The 20,099-nt window shown below is 42.1% G+C and overlaps 2 protein-coding genes across 2 annotated transcripts; both read left to right on the top strand.

The window, feature by feature from the left end:
* Window positions 1-7: 7 nt before the first annotated feature.
* On the top strand, window positions 8-5,626 carry fam161a (FAM161 centrosomal protein A). Its single transcript, XM_028410553.1, has 7 exons — window positions 8-241; window positions 1,131-1,387; window positions 2,185-3,408; window positions 4,066-4,233; window positions 4,303-4,402; window positions 4,673-4,812; window positions 4,999-5,626. The coding sequence occupies exons 1-7, from the start codon at window positions 86-88 to the stop codon at window positions 5,318-5,320; spliced, it is 2,367 nt and encodes a 788-aa protein (XP_028266354.1). The 5' UTR covers window positions 8-85; the 3' UTR covers window positions 5,321-5,626.
* Window positions 5,627-6,142: 516 nt separating this feature from the next.
* LOC114438723 (exportin-1-like) lies at window positions 6,143-19,566 on the top strand. Its single transcript, XM_028410251.1, has 25 exons — window positions 6,143-6,758; window positions 7,323-7,455; window positions 7,698-7,799; window positions 8,226-8,298; window positions 8,391-8,452; window positions 8,553-8,597; window positions 8,682-8,863; window positions 9,047-9,095; window positions 9,192-9,311; window positions 9,592-9,720; window positions 10,173-10,331; window positions 11,185-11,367; window positions 12,998-13,136; window positions 13,369-13,550; window positions 13,725-13,881; window positions 14,026-14,189; window positions 14,345-14,479; window positions 14,607-14,790; window positions 14,898-15,004; window positions 16,489-16,683; window positions 16,796-16,964; window positions 17,618-17,752; window positions 17,857-18,016; window positions 18,252-18,348; window positions 18,659-19,566. Exons 2-25 carry the CDS (start codon window positions 7,330-7,332, stop codon window positions 18,803-18,805), a joined length of 3,201 nt encoding a protein of 1,066 aa, XP_028266052.1. The 5' UTR covers window positions 6,143-6,758; window positions 7,323-7,329; the 3' UTR covers window positions 18,806-19,566.
* The last annotated feature ends 533 nt before the right edge of the window (window positions 19,567-20,099 follow it).

Genomic DNA, 20,099 nt, shown 5'->3' with positions numbered 1-20,099 from the left:
GACAGCGCTGTCTTCTCGGGTAATTCTACCAAGTCGGCGTGGTCACTCCCTCGGTTTAGAGTACAGACGTAGTAAAACTTAAACCATGGCGAACGCCCACCGGACAAACGTTCTGGTCACGTCGTGTTTGAAAACGCCGGTAGACCCGCACACCAAAGCGCCGCTAGCCTCATATGAGCGGGAGAGAGTGCTGCCTTACTCGGCTACAGCTCACATAGACAACCGGGACTACGAGAAGGAGGTAAATACGATAACAACACTATTACAGGGGATTGATTCAGAGCTTTTCACCCTCTTTTTACAGATACAAACTATTAAAGGTGGCGACTTTAACAATAAATAAATGACTACCGCATTTCAGGATGGAATTAGTGGCTGAATTAGTGGCTTGTTTTACAATATCGAGACAGACAAGGATGGCGTCAAGTATCACAGCTGAAGGTCCGATCCTGTTTAGCAAGTGATGTAACTCATCACTTCAGTCCTGTCTGAGCGCAGCAGAATCATGACACTACTTTTGGGTTTAAAGTAATTTTCCTCTCCTTTTATCCAGACTAAGCATTTTAGTCTGATCTTGTCCAGTCAACGCGTCGGTGGCAGTTCCAGGTCAGTCGTGTTGTGAAGGGATTTAAAGTGTATACTGTGTTTGTGTGACTATTTATAGACTTCCGTCTTGACTAGATTACCAGACGTCCCACTCAGTTTATCCTAAACACTTATTTATTCACTGGACAAAGGTCTGCTGCTGCTCTCCTCGTGGATTTTAGAGTATTTGTCCCATTTCACTGACTTTCTTGATGAACAGCCCGTGATACTGCGAGCACTAATGGAGCCAGACACCTGATTCAGGGTGTGTCTTTCGAGCCCTTTTATGGTAAGCTGCACTTAGTGATCCGCCATATGGGCCACGTCTCTACTGAGGGACTGTAATAGGCTTAAACCTGGAGGAGCCTTAGCGCCCCTACCACTCTACTTAAGAGGGCATGGCAGTCAGGCCAACGCCATAAACTGTAATAAGCATACACATGTTGTCTGACAGTCCTTAAACAATAAAGTATTCTATAAAAATAATATTATTTGTGTCGAACTTGGAAAGGATTTACATTGAAAATGATCACTGACCATTTCAGCTGGACTATGAAGACTCAGGCTCTGATTTCTGTGATGAGGACTATCTGGAGAGGGGAGATTCCTACATGATAAGCAACTACAGAGCAGCTGGAGACCACCTGGACCTGAGGGAGATCTTCTTCTCCAATAAGGAATACTACAGCAAGCTGGGAGAACTGAAGCAGGCCCACCTGCGCACCATGGCTGAGCTGGAGAGCATGTATCGGCAAAAGCTGCAGCTGAAGTCCTTGGAGCCCATAGATAACACAGGGCAAAGGTTGGTTGCTTTTTTCATCCATTTAGGCTAAAATAAAATGATAGTTTCTAATTATAAAATTCAACTTAATGCATCGGGTTAAATAGATATAATATTAGTTGTATTATATGACTACCTTGTGTGACTTTTTATTTTATTTCATTCACTTGCTAGTTAACCTTCCCCTATTTTATATTTCAAACCTGTTTCTGAGCATGGAGCACCTGGATTGTAAGCAATTTACCCCTGGGATTAATAGCGTATTTCTGATTCTGATAATAAAAGCAGTCCACTAATGGAAATGTGGATCTTACTCCTACTCCATACATGGGGTGGTTTTTAATTGTCCTTTTTTGTTTTACCCACCCTTGATTTCCAGATATTCACAGGGTTATAAACTGCCTAGTAACACGTACTTCTCTGCAAGTGAGTAAATATGGTGTGAACAGATCCCCCATTATATTGAAACCACAATGTTATAAAATGTGCTGAGCAGACTGTATCTGGCAAGTAAACAATAATACATTCCAACCACTTGAATCATCATTTTCTGCACTATAAATGTGTGCGATTATACTTGGTTAGGAGAAAAGTTTGAGGCAAATTGGCATTTCTAATAGTTTTTAGATGATTTGCTGCTTTAATGTCAGAGACTTAGTCCTTGAGGAAATGATCAATAGCTGACAAATTCTTTGATGTGCTCATTTTGCAGTTGATTAGAGCATGTTTTCTGCCCATCAGATGTTTTTCAAAAGGCCCTTATTATTAAGAAAATACCGGGTAAGTCTTTAACACACTGATCTGTTTGTTTCTGGTAGGTCCATACAGACCAATAACAGCCCAGTTGCTTCACACCGCTTGAGGAAATCGCACTCTGCTGTTGAACTCAGATGGGGCACTGGACAATCTGACTCTTCTGATGAGGATGAAGCTGCCAGTAATGATGTGGAGAAAGGCCTGCTCTGTTCTCCCAAGGAGCACATCAAGAACATGTGGAAAGACTTTAAGCTGTCCCCCTATGATCAGTGCATGTTGTCCTCCTCCCTACACAGTCTGCCAGGAGGTCAGAAGAATGCACACAAGAGAAAAGGAAAAAAGAGTCAGGGGAATAAAGACGGTGAGCAGGAGGACTGGAAACATAGAGTGACCGTCCCACAACCCTTCAAGATGATGATGCGTGAGGCTGAGAGGCAAAAGCGTGGCATTAAAACACGTTCAGAGATTGAACGAGAGAACGCAGAGCTGCGAAGGCAACTGGAGGAGCTGACAGAGTGCCAGAAGAAATTCCGTGCCAGCCCTGTACCTGCGCATGTTCACCTGCCGCTTTATGAAGAATTGCAGGAGAGGCACGAAGAACGACGGCGGGCCACGAAAGACCGAGAGGAGAAGCAACCACAAACCATACAGAAACCTTTCAGCTTCCTAGAGAGAGAGCGACTAAAGAAAGAGCAGAAACAACTACAGCACTCACAAGCATCTGACCAGGAGAAAGTTAAACCTTTCAAGGCCAAGCCTGTGCCGAAGTCTGTGTATGCAGCTGCCTCAGGGGAGAAGATGAAAGAAGAACAGCTGTACCGGTCCATAAAGATACAGATGAGAGCTCAGGAGATGCTCCTCGAGGCTTCTTTGCCTCCCAGCATGCTCACACGGGGACTCAGTGAGCGTAAAAAGAACAAAGGCAGTGATGGATCTGGAGGCGATGACAGCTTCTTTCACAGGCCAAAGATCAACAAAGAGGTACCTGATTTCAATGCAAGTTACAGACGCTTCCAGAAGGATCTGGAGAAACGAAAGCAAGTGAAACCTACAACGGCATGTGAACCCTTTGATCTGAGAACATCACAGATTTCCTCCCACCGAGAACGGATCCTGGCTGATATCGAGAAGGAGCAGAGCAGCCCTCGGATGCAGCGCTGGCCGTACATCTGCTCCGAGTCGGCTAGGACGCCAAACTCAAGCCTATGTTCGTCCCTGTCAGGCAGCATGGAGCTCCTGCCTGCCAAAGTCACAGAGGCCACAAAAAAGCGCCAGGAGGCTGTGAGGTACCCTGTTAGGACCCCAAAGGCTTCCACTGTTCTAGTCGATATATAGAAGTCCTGAGAACTCAGATGTCCTGTGTGTTGACTTGATTTACCTTAACCTCACAACAAAAGATAAATCAGAGTCACTGTGATTTCTTCCTGACGTGTCATAAATCACAGTCCAAACTTCCATATGATTAATAAGTGCATTTTTATTCTGACACCGTCATGTCCACTCAAGATATTTGATCATTAATCCACATATAATTAACGAGAACCACAAATGACATGCTGAATAAAATCAAATGCATCATGACACGCTACCTGACAGTCAAAAAACTGTGTGGTTCCTCCGGCCAACAACCCTGAAGTGATGCACACCTTATACCTTCACACCACCACATGCTCCACCTTCTGGTCAAACAGGAAAATGACACGTTTGAACCCAGACAGAGGTCAGCCACAGTGGCTCTAACATCCTGTTTAGACACATTGACCTCAGTGCCAGCAGCTGCCCCCTGTGTTTGAACTCCTTATAGGCTGAGTTTTGCGGAGGTTTCTTTTCCCAGCATTCCCATATCCCAACATCCACTCCAAAACTCCAAGCCCTCTTCCTGCCCTAGTCCCCTCCACCTCCAGATCTTGCTTCATCTGTAACTGAATTGTTTTCCTGAGTAGAAAGGCGCTGGACCAGAGGAAGAAGGCTGAAGATGATGAGGAGCGGTGGAAGGAGAGGCAGAAGCACAGAGAGAAAAAGCTGCAGAAGGTGGTTTTAAAACGTGCCCACGCCAACGACCCCCACCAGGCTCTCTCACAGACCCACCAGAGCAAACTCAAAGAATTCAGGTACCACAGAAACAATACTGCAGTCTGACCTGAATATAGATGTCATCTATATTTCTGTGTTCTTTGCAGGAAACAAGACCTTCAGCGCAAAAAAGAATATCAGCAGGAGATTAAAGAGATGAAAGAACGAGTGAAGGGAAGGCCACTGCTGTTAGAGCAGGTTGCACAGGTCAGTCATTCTCATCTTTTAACCTGCAAACCAACCATGTTAGTACATTTTCAGATATGTACATATGTTCATATTTCATATAGATGTACAAAACTGACATATGAATGCAGTGCAGTCATTGCTCCAATGTTATACATGTCTGATTCAGGAACCTGAAAGAAATGAAGGAACCTTTATGGATTAAAGATTAAGATTACAGTTTTCCATCACTTTATTGTTTTCCCATGACAAAGACTGCACTAATTTTCTGAACATGTTGTTTGATAACAGATGAATGCCAAACAGGCAGCAGAGAAGCGCTACACTGAGACGCTGCAAGGGTGTAACGTGACTGAGGAGTTTATCAGCAGCAAAGCAGCCGAATCAGGACCCGCATGCAAAGCCCCCCTTTCCAGTGACAGCAAACAGAGGTAAAGCTATGACATCACTGCTAACATTTAGTTCTGACAAGGTTTGACAAGATCTCATCAAGAATGTTTATGAAAATGGTAAATATCGCACAGCAATGGCTAAAGAAATCAAGTATGGAATGATTACTATCAGTAAGTGTACATCTCATGACTAACAGTGGTTCTTTGCTGCTTTCTGTTGATCAGTGACCTGGATGATTCAGATATGGGGTATAAACCAGTTCACTACAGAAAGGTCTTCCTGGATGATGATGATGATGACGATGATGATGATGTGGATGATCCAGCTGAGAAGGAAGCACAGAGAGATGAGGAAGAGGAGAATTACCAGGCCTCCCTAAACTGCAGAGATACTCAGGACACCAGCAGTCAGCATGAAGACGAGGATTACTGTGGTGATGATCACCGCTATTCTGATGAAAGCTATCATTACTCAGATGATCATGAGAATTGCTCAGATGACAGTGAGCATGATGCTGACACAAGACTGCAGGAAACAAGAGACTGATGTCATCACATGTTCAAGAGTAAAATAAACACATTAAGAAATTAAGTGAGCAGGCAAATGAAGATACTTGTTATTGCTGGACTTTTGTCATTGTGCAATCAAGTAAACACATTTAGGAATGTAAAAAGAAATTGAACTGAACTTAAGGTGAAGATATAAACACTTTGTAGAGAGCTGGACACTGGGTTTTCTTGGAAGAAGCAATACACATGAGATGAACTTGTGAAAACAAAAAGCACAAGTTTCACACCTATCTGACTTTAGGCACAGCCCTAGGTCAGCTGCACCATACACACTGTATTTTGTCATAGGGGGAAAAGCATGGTGTATATCCTAACTGTACTCCACATTGATTGTAATGGTATGTTTGTACAGGCCCAATGTTAAAACCGTATTAATGATTTACTTTTTTGAATTCATGAATCTTTGCTTCATGGATGGTGGTGGTAGTTGACAGCTTTTCACATGAAGGATCATCAGATGGTTTATAACATCATGTTGTTACCACATTTTTTAGTACTTGTGATCGTCATTATTAACCCTGAACAATAAATCCATTGACTGCTATTTAAACACAGCAAGTGCATTTATTTATTTATTTTATAATTACAATATACATTAAAATAAATGTTTCGTGTCATTAGAGGTCAAACTAAAGCCTGTAGAGTGGGCGGGAGATGGAGGCTGACTGACAGCTCCACCCAGCTTATGACCAGCGGTGACGACACCACTCGCTGAACGAATCATACGTCGAATGGGCGGAAACATAGTCCAAATTTTACGCGGCGCGCGACGGGCCGAAACACCGAGAATGAATATCCTGGTCTCAACCGGTTTCAACCGGTCCGTGGTTGGAAGCATGAGCTTAGAGGAAGAGCACACTTGCACGCATTAAAACATCTCTGCTGTCCAACAGTGTGTGCGAGTAGAACCAGAAATAAAACGAGACTCTTTCACTTCGTGATTATGACCCGGAATACCGCTCCAAGTGTGACTCCGTGAATATGTCTTGTTAGCTTAGCTTAACGTTACATTAGCTCGTAGACCTAGATCATCATTGACTTTTCTATTAGCATGCTAAGTAGCTATTAGCCTGGTGGGAGTCGGATGCAGTCACTGACAGCTAAAGGAGAAAAATGCTTCAGAATAACTGAAGACACGAAATAGTTGGCTGTTGTAAACTACGGGAACATTTAAATACATCGCCAAAAATCGTTAAGTATCCCGCGAAAGGGCGTTTTAGAAATAGTGCGGACTGGTAGTGTCATCTAGGAAAGCTAACATTAGCGTTTGGCTAACGAATGTGACGGTAAACGTGTGCCATGAGATAACGCTGCACAGCTTTTAAAGTATTTAGAGTATTGACTTTTCGGTCTTTCGCTACAACTCACATCAGACAGCCGGTACTTGTTTTTGACGAGCGGACACCACATACCAGGTAAGTTGAGCCCGATCTTCTTTAACTTAGCCAACGTGGGCTAACGTTAGCATTCAGCAGTTTTAAAAGTAACTTATGTGGGGATTAGTGAGTAATAACTCAGAACATGGGCTATTAGTCACCGAGTCCTGCGGACTGGCGCCGTCATCTATTTCCCTGTACTGCAATTGTTTTGTAATTGGCCTTGTTAATAACTATACTGGTCTATCGGGTCAGGTTGTGGTAAATGCGCCTCAGTACCGCCAGTTAGCCAGGTGGGGGCGGTGTTTCATATTTTACCACTTTATGATTTCTTGCAGCGTCTGTCATAAATGTTCCACGAGGGTTGACCGAAGCGTTTGAAGATGTTTTGGTCTAACAACAATAACTTGTCTCCGTTTAACCTTACTTGTTGTTCTTGTAATTCATTTCGCAATTTTAGCGCGTCAGCGTTTCATTTAGAATAAAACCTTTTTTTATTGCAGTCTCATTTGTACATGCATGTTTTGTGTTTCAATGCTGCTTACAGGGCTGTTGGAGTCGATGAATTCAGTTCTCATTCAGTTTTCTTTTGTCCCCTATCAGAATCTCTATGCCAGCAGAAATGACGATGTTGGCAGATCACCCAGCCAGACAGCTGCTGGACTTCAATCAAAAACTGGACATCAACCTGTTGGACAATGTTGTCAACTCCATGTACCATGACATTGGATCCCAGGTAACTCCTCCTTTCCAGTGTGGACTCCTTGAAACGAGGCAGGATACATTCTGCAGGGTAATTTTTTGAAATAAGAAGCCCTTTTTGGTTGTCGTTGTATGGTGGCCACTTCAAGAATTCATTAATTAGCATTATTTCTCTGCACTTGCTAAAATTCTTATTGGTTATGATGAGCGTAAATACATTTAATAGATAGATAAATAGATCTAAAGTGGATTCATTGCTGTGTTATTGTCCTGTAGCAACGAGTGGCCCAGGAAGTGCTCACGAACCTGAAGGACCATCCAGATGCCTGGACACGGGTGGACACTATCTTGGAGTTCTCTCAGAACATGAATACTAAAGTATGAACATATATCATAAAACTGTAATTTTCTATCACAGATGCTTGTTGTTTTATTTGTCAGGGAAAATTCAGTGCTGATGCTTATCAGTTTATCCACAACAGGCAATGGTCTTCTAGAAGTGAGGATTTATAGTTGTTATCCCTTTAGTCTAGTGTTTATTGGAGCTTCTCAATCAGACAAATGTCTGCAGTTTTCATATTAGTTAGTTAGTTGAGTTGTAATAAATAAAGCCCAGGTGTGATTGCCTATGCTACACTGTTTATCTATATCCACTACACGTGCTTGTGGGTGCACAGTGTTGTTTCTAAGAACATATGGCATTGCGCATGCAGTGGTAAACCCTTGTTTTGTTTATTGTTCTTGGCCAGTGGACAATTTGTGACTGCATCTTTTTCAAAGCTATCAAATATTTGTTTTTTCTAGTATTATGCACTGCAAATTTTGGAGGCGGTCATCAAGACACGTTGGAAGATTCTCCCAAGAAATCAGTGTGATGGTAAAAATGAGTAGTTTTTTAGTAGTAGTAGGTTTGTCATTGTTTTTCTGTTTTCTAGAAGAAAAAAAATCACGTGGTGTTGTTGTTTTTAGGAATCAAAAAGTATGTTGTTGGGTTGATCATCAAGACTTCCTCAGATCCTGCAAACATGGAGGTGAGTTCATGTGTGTTCAAATACTGCAGTGAAGTTCCCATGTGATACTGATTGTGTGTGCTGGATATATCATTGATACTGTTCTAAACTTTACTTGCAGAAAGAAGGAGTGTACATTTCAAAGCTTAACATGATCCTGGTACAGGTAAATAAATGTCAGATTGCTTGAACAATGGTTGATGTGACATAATGGGCCTGGTGACAAAGCTTATCCTTTCTGACTGGTTAGATCCTGAAGCAAGAATGGCCCAAACACTGGCCCACCTTCATCAGTGACATTGTGGGTGCAAGTCGGACTAGTGAGAGTCTTTGCCAGAACAATATGATCATCCTAAAACTGCTCAGTGAGGAGGTCTTTGACTTTTCAAGTGGCCAGATGACCCAACTGAAAGCCAAGCACCTTAAAGACAGGTGACTGCTCAAATATGACCTGTGAGCCAAGATGTTGTTGAGCTAAAATAATTATGCTTTAATCTATTTCTGGTTCAAAGTTATGATGACTAGATTGTATTTATCCTTGTAATGTGTTAGCTTGCAGTATGTTTTTGCTCTGTCTTCAGCCATGATCCTAACTGATTTTTTTTCCTTTTTCAGTATGTGCAATGAATTCTCCCAAATATTCCAGCTGTGTCAGTTTGTAATGGTAAGATGATGTCAAAAAAGACAAGCCGTTCTCAGCATCTTCCTGCGTTGTTCAATAGTAATCCATTCTCACATATACTTTGTTTTGTTTGTACAGGAAAACTCCCAGAATGCCCCACTGGTTCATGCCACACTGGAGACTCTCCTCCGTTTCCTGAATTGGATTCCTTTAGGTTACATCTTTGAGACGAAACTCATAAACACTCTTGTCTACAAGGTAAATCAGTTAAGAGATATTCAGCAAACTCACAATGGCATGGTAAATAAGATAACAATATTCATATGCATATGTTTGTGTCAAAGTACAGACTGAGAAAGTTGCTGAAAGCTCATCATTTACACACAAATAAGGGAACAGCCGAAAGGAGTCCCTGTGGTTAAACATGACACTATCAGTGAGGCATTAACAAAACTGTTGGAGCATTAGAGAAGAAGATGGGTTAGACAGATAAATGGATGGCAGAACACTGACCAGACTTGTTTTATTTCGGTTTCAGTTCTTGAACGTGCCCATGTTTCGGAATGTTACACTGAAATGCCTGACAGAAATTGCTGGAGTGAGTGTCAACCAGTACGAGGAGCAGTTTGTCAACCTGTTTACCCTAACCATGTGCCAGCTCAAACAGGTATATACTCACACAATCATGTTAAGTGGTGCTTAAGTTAATTGCCTGCAGTTGCCCTCTGTGTGACTGTATGAATGGTATTTTCCATTCCATTTTATCTCTTATGTTTACATAGAGCAGCGTTTCCCAGGACTTTCCTCAGCTACCTAGTTTCCAAATGTTAATTCTTCAATTAACAAGCATTTTCCATTTAGTTTCCCCACATTTAATGTTAAATGGTCTTCCTGAGCAGGTAATGTTTGCCAAGTAGCTTTGTGAGTTTTTAATCTAGTTTCATGACATGTTTATCCTAGGGGCTCAGTGGTTTAAAAGCAAACACATTTTCAGTAAATGTAACAAATACCCTTCAAATGCAATTATTCCAAAACATCTACGGTAAAATAAAGTATGATAATTATTATAAATGATAAAATACTGTGAGGCTTTGAAGTAATGTGTTGGTATTTGGTCAGATGCTGCCTTTGAACACTAACATCAGAGTGGCCTATGCCAATGGGAAGGATGACGAGCAGAACTTCATTCAGAACCTAAGCCTGTTCCTCTGCACCTTCCTCAAAGAACACGGCCAGCTTGTTGAGAAAAGACCCAACCTGCGGGAGACTCTGATGGAGGTAGGACAAAATTACCTTTTCTCTGGTCGGTTTTAGTTTTGTTTATCATGGGGAAGGTAAAATGTAATGATTGTTGGTGTGTTGTAAGCAACCTTCTGCCCTGTAATGCTGGTTTTTAGTCATTTCCTGTGTGTATAGCTTTCTTATCCAGTTGTTGCTTTTCCAGCTTTTTGTTTGTGGTGTCCTGTGGCGACCTTTGCAGTGGTATACATTTGGAAGCTATTAAAGTAGGAAAGACCACCACCTTATTGTGGCTCCGTCCAATTACATAAGTACAGGCCAATAATTGTTTCAGTGGGAGACTGCAAGGTAGCAGCAGCAGTAGAAATACTGGCAAAAAGTGCAGGCCATGAAAACGTGCCAGGACACTACAAATGAGTGCGTAAACAGAAAAAGGAAAACAACAATACATTTCAATATGTTGGGGCACTTGTGTGCTCTTTCAGTCTCTGCCAGAACAATATAATCACCCTAAAACTGCTCAGTGAGGAGGTCTTTGACTTTTCAAGTGAAATTCATTTCAATTCATTTGGGTGCTCTTATAAGGTCATGTTCAGATTGTCAGAACATTGTCCCATGTAACAGCCTGTGTGTTCTGCCTGTCAGTAGCACTGTCCTGTTGTGCACTTAAATCAGTCAGTATGAATTATTTTTACAGCGTTTTTCATTATGACTTTAAAGCTCGTCTTCTAAACCCTGTTTAGGCTGATTAAGATCATTTTAGATATGGGAGATATAAAAATGATAGTTATAGCCTTATGTCGCTTAATGAACATAACAAGATTTAAGATTTTGTGGAGTTCTCTGTAGGTAATCTCTATACATTGTCTAATCTACACTTTTCCCCTTCCAGGCCCTCCACTACATGCTATTGGTGTCTGAGGTGGAGGAGACAGAGATTTTTAAGATCTGTCTGGAGTACTGGAACCACCTGGCAGCAGAGCTCTATAGGGAGAGCCCCTTTTCTACCTCCAGCACTCCATTACTGTCTGATGTCCCCCCACGCAGACACCTCTACCTGCCTGTCCTCTCCCAGGTATAACTACCATCACACATGCACAACCTAATTTGGTCCTCACATTGTGTAGCCATGTCAATACAATACTGTAGTACAATGAATGTATCCAAATGCAAAGCACTACAGTTTTCAGTATTAGAATAATGTTTTTAAATTGTTAATATGCCACCATGTGTAATGCATATACATACTTCTAAGAGATAAGATGCAGAGAAAAAAAGAACACAGCAGCAGTTCTATGTGATACCGTTGTTGTACAGTTTGACTACTGTCGGGACAAAGGAACTCCGTTAGTGATCCAATTTGCATTGAGGGTGCAGCAGTGTGGCTAAAGAAGCTACTCAAAGTTCCCACTGTCTCATACAGAGGGTGAGAGGGGTTGTTCCGGATGCTTGACAGCTTGGCCAACATCCTCCTGTGAAGGTGATTGAGTTAACACCAGTCAACAAAGTCCTTGACCACCTTCCTTTTTTCCAGATCCATACCTTCAGATACACTTCTAACAATGGCTGTATAATCAGAGAACCTTTGGGTGTGGCATAGTGGAAATCCGATGTGTAGAGAGTAAACAGAAAAGAAGAGAGCCCCGTCCCTTGTGCAGCCCCCGTGCTGCAGACTACCTGATCAGACACAGTCTTTGAGCTTCACATACTGTGTTCTGTTGGTGAGATAGTCAATAGTCCATGCAGTCAGCTGGCTGTCAACCCCCGCGCCTTCCAGATTTCCAATGAGCAGTGCTGGTTGATTGGCCTTAAAAGCACTGGAGAACCCAAAAAACATCATGGCACTTCCACCCTACTCACGGTGCAGCAGGGATTGAGTAGATGACAGCGTCATCCTCTCCAATGCCAGGCCGGTACTCAAACTGCAGGGAGTCCAGCTTGGGGCTCACATGGGGTCGGAGGTGATTCAGGATTGGCCTCTCTGTGGTCTTCATTAGGTGAGACATTAAAGCCACAGGTGTAAAGTGGTTGGGCTCCCTGACCTGTGCAGTCTTTAGGACTGGAACAACACAGGAAGTGTTCCACAGAACAGGAAGCTTCTCCAGGCTGAGGTTCAGGTTAAAAAAGCACAGTATGGTGAGGAGATGAGAACAGACATTGATGCTGGTGGAAGCTGAGGAAGACACGTTGGGGGTGCACACTCGTCTGGGGCCTGGTGGTAGTGGGGGGAGTGGATCCTGAATGCTGAAAAACAGATTCAGTTTATTTCCCCTTGTCTGTGTTGTGTTTTCAGGCCTCTCCAGCCCTCCCTTACATTCCTTTGTTGTAGTTGCCCCTCCACCTTTCTTCTGTGTCCTTGCCTTCTTTTATTTTCCTTTTGAGTTCTTTCTGCAACTTCCTCATCTCCTCTTTGTCTCCTGACCTAAAAACCCTCTTCTTCTGGTTCAGCAGGGCTTTCAGCTCAGGAGTCACCCGTGGTTTATTGTTAGAGAAACGCCACACTGTCCTGGTGGGCACAGTTTTTTCTAAATATATAAACAAAAGTTTATATAGTCTGTAATGCCGTGTCAGTGTCGATGTCCTCATGTGATCCACACAGCACCTCCCAGTTGGTGGTCTCAAGAAGACAGTATATTGACTGATATGAAAATTTCAACTTGCTTACAATGACAATGACATGCTTTCTCCTCCGCTTTATCTTGCAGGTGCGTTTGCTAATGGTGAGCCGTATGGCTAAACCAGAGGAGGTGCTGGTTGTGGAGAATGACCAAGGCGAGGTGGTCAGGGAGTTTATGAAGGACACGGATGCCATCAACCTCTACAAGAACATGAGGGAGACTCTTGGTAAGTCTAAGTTAGACAGTTCTTGCATTGCATTAATTTAGACTTTAGATTTAGACTTAGACTTTATAGTGTAAAACAATATAACATCTTGTTACACAAGGTTGGTTAGTAGCAGATTGCTTTTGTAGCACTATGTATCATGTATTATCTATCATTAAGCAATTTCTTCCTGGGATTAAAAAAGTATTTCTGATTCTGATTCTCATTCACTCATCTTGTTTCCTCTGTGTAGTGTATCTGACACATCTTGACTACGCTGATACTGAACGCATCATGACGGAGAAGCTCCACAACCAAGTGAATGGCACGGAGTGGTCATGGAGAAACCTAAATATGCTCTGCTGGGCAATTGGCTCTATCAGTGGAGCAATGCACGAGGAAGATGAAAAAAGGTTCCTGGTGACTGTCATCAAGGTGGGACGATTAAGAATTGCATAATATCAGCATTAAACAGAAAGAATGAAGTATAACTGTGTGTGACAGAAACATTGCTTTAGACAACTACTGTTGGCTAGGAATGCTAACTAGGCCACTTACAATACCGCATCGTGTGCATGTTGAACTTAACACTGTGTTTTTTGTGGGCAGGACCTGCTTGGCTTGTGTGAGCAGAAGAGAGGTAAAGACAACAAAGCCATAATTGCATCAAACATCATGTACATCGTGGGTCAATATCCCCGATTCCTGCGGGCACACTGGAAGTTTCTCAAGACTGTCGTCAACAAGCTGTTTGAGTTTATGCATGGTAAAACCTCTTCCACATCACTTCCATTACAGTGTATCACTTTTTAATCCAGGTCTGACACATACCCGTGTTAAAATGTGTTAATGCCATTGGGTAAATAGATTTGTTCTGATTTCTAATGGTTTGTCATTCTTAATCACACAGAGACCCATGATGGTGTGCAAGACATGGCGTGCGACACTTTCATTAAGATAGCCCAAAAGTGCCGGCGCCATTTTGTTCAGGTTCAGGTGGGAGAGGTGATGCCATTTATTGATGAGATCCTCAACAACATCAACACCATCATCTGTGACCTGCAGCCTCAGCAGGTGAGCCTGGACTATCAAAGGTCCCATCAAAGCTCAGCACTGGCACAATGTTGAGTTTTTTAGTTGTTACTTGTAATGGCATACTTGTTTTTATTTTATATTTTTCAAACATACGCTAAAGTTAAATCTAATCCCTGCCCCCTTCCTGTCTGCAGGTCCATACATTTTATGAGGCAGTGGGCTACATGATTGGAGCTCAGACTGATCAAGCAGTTCAAGAACTTTTGATAGAGAAGTACATGTTGCTGCCTAACCAGGTGTGGGACAGCATCATCCAGCAAGCCACCAAGGTAGGATGACAGAAGGCAGACTTAGAATCCTCATTTTGTGTTAAAGCACTCATTTATTCTGTTTTTTTTAATTGATGCTGTTGTTGGTCTGTCTTAAAATGTGTTGATTGTGGACTCTCTACTGCAGAATGTGGACATCCTGAAGGATGCAGAGACAGTGCGTCAGCTTGGCAGCATTCTGAAGACAAACGTCAGAGCCTGCAAAGCTGTGGGTCATCCCTTTGTTGTCCAGCTGGGACGTATCTATCTGGACATGCTTAACGTCTACAAATGTCTAAGTGAAAACATCTCCTCAGCCATCCAGAGTAATGGTCAGTAGTTGTCTACTACCTGCATTTGTGTTAATTTACCTAAAGTAAATACCTACTTGTTTTTATGTGTTTGTAGACTTCATTCAGGCTTCTTTTTCTTTGTACAGGTGAGATGGTGACAAAACAGCCTTTGATCAGGAGTATGAGGACAGTAAAGAGAGAGACACTGAAACTGATTTCAGGCTGGGTCAGTCGCTCCAACGACCCTCAGATGGTGAGTCTGACCTTGATTTGTTTTCTCCATTCTGATTCTGTGATGGTAAAGTAATTAGGGATGTAAACGGTTAATCGACTTTAGATTAATTGTTGGTAAGAATTTAATTGATTAAATTAGTTGTCAATTAATCGCCCCGGCAGTATTTTAGTTTTGGATTTTTTGAAGACGCTACGAGTGGCAGCCTCTGCTCGGCGTGTCATTTCTCTCTCTACATTGTGCCACATTGGCAGTGGAGTTCCGCCCACACACACACAGAGCGTGCATTGAAAACTGTTTCAAGCAACGCGCTGTCTGTTGGAAAGTTGTTAGCAGCCTAGCCATGCTGGTATGTTGATGGAATTTGTTTTCAGGTGCTGCATGATCTCTGTGCGCACGTAGCGTGCTCAGTCGAATATATAGTCCCAAAACAAATTCCAAGTTAGGAAACTGCCACATGATAATCAGCTGTTCCATATGTGCTCGCTGTGAATACGCAGGTCCCATGAAGTACTTGGAATGTCTTTCTTTCTTTTTAATCAGGATGCTAGTTGAATAGAACACATGCTCTCAGTAGCTGCCCTCACTGTAAACAAGCTGCACACACGCCTGACTGGACATGTGTCTGTGTATGTGTGCTATGAGGAGCGACAACACATTCAGACAGCAATGTTTATGTTTCTGGACAGGTAACATCTTAATGTGTCTGTTCTAAAGGAGGCCCTGCTAATGTTTTTACTTGTAAATAGCCCACAAATATTTTGTTTAGCTTTCTATTCAGGATTTATTTTATGTTCCTTATGTTTAACATGCAACAGCTAAACCATATTTTATTCAATTGATTTTGTTATACTAAGTTTAGCTCATTAAGGAATATGACATGCAGTTTTTCAGTAAACAATATTTAGCTTTTAATCTTAGTGAAACTGAGGGAAATTCAGGCCCAGGAAAATCGCCGCTTATCAATTAATCGTTAATCGATCGATAAGGTCATTCAACTAATAATTAATGAATTAATCGATAATTTGCATCCCTAGTTGTAATTGTTTATAATGACTTGTGTTTTCAGCATTGTTCCAAACAAAGACTTCACTACTCTGTCAGCAGCAAAGACAAAAACAGTACTACTGGCAAATTGAACACAGCAATAACTTAGCTTAGGTCTTACAAAAACTGTGGTTCCAGTGTTAATAATTAAAAGCTAAGAGTAGAAAGTTATTCCACTGCCTTTGGAGACTGGGTGTGTAACATTCAGCTGTAGGAGTAGAGTACAAATGTTCGTGACACAAGTACTACTAAGTAATCTACATTCAAATGGAAATTTAGTTTTATTTATATAGTGTTTACTATGTGATGAGAGGTTGCGTCATTCTTCATTTTTGCTCTTTTTGATCAAAATAAATTGGCCATTGATTCAAATGTGATTGGTGTTATACTAAAGTTTGTTTGTTAAAAACATATAAACCATAACAAAAACACTCAAAACGTGCAATTCTGTGGTCCAGGTGGGAGAGAACTTTGTGCCCCCACTGCTGGAGGCGGTGCTTATTGACTACCAGAGGAATGTCCCAGCTGCCAGGGAGCCAGAGGTCCTTAGCACCATGGCAACCATAGTCAACAAATTGGGGGGCCACATCACTGGTGAAATCCCCAAGATCTTTGACGCTGTCTTTGAGTGCACTTTGAACATGATCAACAAGGTCTGTTTGAACTTTTTTGTCTGTACCAAGTAGAATCTTTTGATGACAATTTCAAAAAATTAAACTATGGTTACAAACTAAGACATACTTGTTTTTCCTCCTGTGCCTTCAGGACTTTGAAGAATTCCCAGAACACAGAACCCATTTCTTCTACCTCCTTCAAGCTGCCACCTCTCAGTGCTTCCCAGCTTTTCTGTCCATCGCTCCAGCCCAGTTCAAACTGATTCTGGACTCTATCATCTGGGCCTTCAAGCATACAATGAGGAATGTGGCTGACACAGGTCTGAATTTGCATCAGCTCATCTCACCAGACTGTGTGTTGACTAAGGGAGCCTTAGAGGAGGAAACTCATTTCAGCCAATCTCACTCTTTGGTCACTTCCTACAGTTCCTCAACCGTTGGTGTGAAGATGTAAATTGACCACCTGTAAATTGAAAGCCTTGCCATTTAGCTCAGGTCTCTTTTCACCACAACAGACCATGGCACATCACTGCAGACTCCACTCCAATCTGACCATTTCTGTCAGTTCTGTCAATTTTCCACTCCATTCTTCCTCCACTCTTTAGCAAGACCCTGAGATACTTGAACCCCCCTCTTTGAGACAGTAACTCATCCCCAACCCAGAGAGGGCATTCTACCCTTTTCCAGCTGAGAACCATGGTTTCAGATTTAGCTTCATTGTCATGAGTGGGAATCATTAGTGTGAATCAACCAACTGGACCACCTCATCTGCAAAATGCAGAGATGGGATCCCGAGACAAAAACAGCATTAGCATTAGGAAGAATAGCAGACCTATAGAAGCTACCATGTTGCCATGGTAAAGGGGCTACGTCAAAACATGTAGATATTTATGGTAATGTTAGTGTGTTTAAGTGTTATTCAGCAAGAGATGATTCATGCAAGCTCTAATAAGTGTTGCCATGTGTTCTACAGGTCTACAGATCTTGTACACTCTCCTGCAGAATGTGTCTGCTGAGGAAGCAGCAGCACAGAGCTTTTACCAGACCTACTTCTGTGACATCCTGCAACACATTTTCTCTGTTGTCACCGATACATCTCACACTGCAGGTAAAGTGCTGGTGGCTTCACATCAAGTAAGCTGCTACATCTGCTAAAACTAATAACACACAAATATAATGTGTTACTGACAAGCTCCCCCGCCCTGTCTGCAGGTCTGACCATGCATGCCACCATATTGGCCTACATGTTTAACCTGGTGGAGGAGGGGAAGGTCAGTGTTGCGCTGAGCAGCGCAAGCCCTGCGAACAACCAGGCACATGTACAGGAGTACATTGCCAACTTGCTTAAAATGGCCTTCCCTCACTTGCAAGAGTAAGTACTGCTGGCTTCAGGTAGCCAGGTGAACCACCAAAGGATTATGTGAGCTGTGTGCGACAGATTTCTAGAGTAAGCTGCCACTTTTTGGATGGTGTCAAAAAGCAAGAGATAAACAGCAGGTATATTCCATCACTGGAGTGGTGTATCAGATTAGAAGGAAGAAAAAGTCGTATTTGTTGAGTGTGTGTGCTTTTAAAAACCTGCGGTTAATTGAGTGTTGTTTCTCCAGTGCCCAGGTTAAGGTGTTTGTGACGGGTCTGTTCAGCCTGAATCAGGACATACCAGCCTTTAAGGAGCACCTAAGAGACTTCCTTGTGCAGATCAAGGTGAGTAAAACAGCTGCTGCCTACAAACTGACAAGGATAGGTGTAAGTAAAAAGAAACATGCTGAGCTGCTTTCAAAAATTGTCAGAATCAAAAGACAAAACTCTGCTCTGATACACTGGAACAAATAGTAATATGCAAAGGCTTCACAAACTTTTCAGCAACTGAAATTATTTAAAAAAACATGCGACTGCATCTTTATTTTGTTAGTGTTGGAGTGCACAGGGGGTTTGTGCGGAGTAGTGGCAGCTTGGCCAATTTGAATGTAAATTCCAGTGTAAGTGGTGCTAAACATCTTGTGTGGTCCTGCAGGAGTTTGCTGGCGAGGACACAACAGACCTCTTCCTGGAGGAGAGAGAGGCATCTCTGCGCCAAGCCCATGAGGAGAAACACAAGCTCCAGATGTCCGTGCCTGGCATCCTCAACCCCCATGAGCTGCCGGAGGAAATGTGTGACTGAAGCAGCCACGGTGACCAGTGTGTGCTGAACAACGTTGATTGTGGGAAAAGTCAAGAGGAAGCAAGGATGCTGCCTGTTGATAAACTGTTTTCTTTTCAAACGTGTTTGTGTGTGAGCGTGTGTGGGTTTGAAAAGAGAATGAGGGGCCAGAGTAAGGACCCCAGCACTCGGTTGTATGTCGACCAAATCAATGTCAATATGTAAATGAGAATTGCCCCCTGACCCTCCTCAACTCTGGCACGGATTTCTTGTTTGCTTGTTTTTTCCCTACAGTTTTTTTTCCTATTTTATACAAAGATTTTTTTTTGCGTGTAACATGCCATCTTTTAATAATTCTTTGCTGTTAAGCTTTATGTTTGGCCATACAGTTTACCACCTATATGAAGTAGAAGGAATTAAAGGCAAAGGTTATTTTAATCTCTCTTCACCGTTCTCACCTCACTTCCTACTTGTCAATATGTAATATATAATGTTGAAACACTTGCAGTGGCTATTTGATAGGTTGTTCTGGTTTCAGAAGCGATGAGTATGGATGGATGAGTATGATGCTCAAGGGGAAGAGTTCCCTTGCCTCCTTTGTTGTCTTGTTTTGATTGGTCTGTGTGTTCATTGTTTTTCCTTTTTCTCTGGTTCTCTGAGTGAGACAGAGCTACGGTTGGTCTGATTTTTTGGGATGAGAAGGAAAGCTGTGTGCATATCATCCTGTTTGTAAAGCTGTCTTAGTACTCTGAGAATATAAAGTTGGCTATTTTTACAAAACAGTTTGACTCTGTTCTTCCTTAAAATCATGAATGCATTTTGTGAAACATGTTATCCAATTAGCGTAGTTGACACTTCACTGCTGCTGCTGGAACTGAACTGTTGTCATTACTTTTGCTAGTACTTGTGCTTTGGCAGGGAGGATTTTCTGCAGGAAAATAAAAAATAAAATTGATTTTGAACAAGGAAAGAAAGTCATCAGGCAAACATGAATTGAAAATAGACTTCAATTATTCAAAGCAGGGGATACAGGTATTCTGTAATGGAAATTATTTTAAAGGATGGTTTCTTAAGCAAGAAAGAACGTAGTGTTTGCAAAGTAATGTTCTGTTCTTGTTTACATATGACGTATGATACACACATGGCATAGCATACTATCAAATCAGTCCTTGGATGCTACGCTAATTTATGCAAGTTCCACTGAGATTACCAGAGATGGTATGTGGCTATGCCAAAGAAATACACAAAAATAAAACTTCAAATTACTGCTTTGCTTTGTTGGGCTTGTGTTTTAAAGTTGGTCAGAATGTTTCTT

Source organism: Parambassis ranga, chromosome 1 (assembly GCF_900634625.1).
Source record: "Parambassis ranga chromosome 1, fParRan2.1, whole genome shotgun sequence".
Classification (NCBI taxonomy): domain Eukaryota; kingdom Metazoa; phylum Chordata; class Actinopteri; family Ambassidae; genus Parambassis; species Parambassis ranga.
This window is presented reverse-complemented; position numbering and strand designations above follow the sequence as displayed.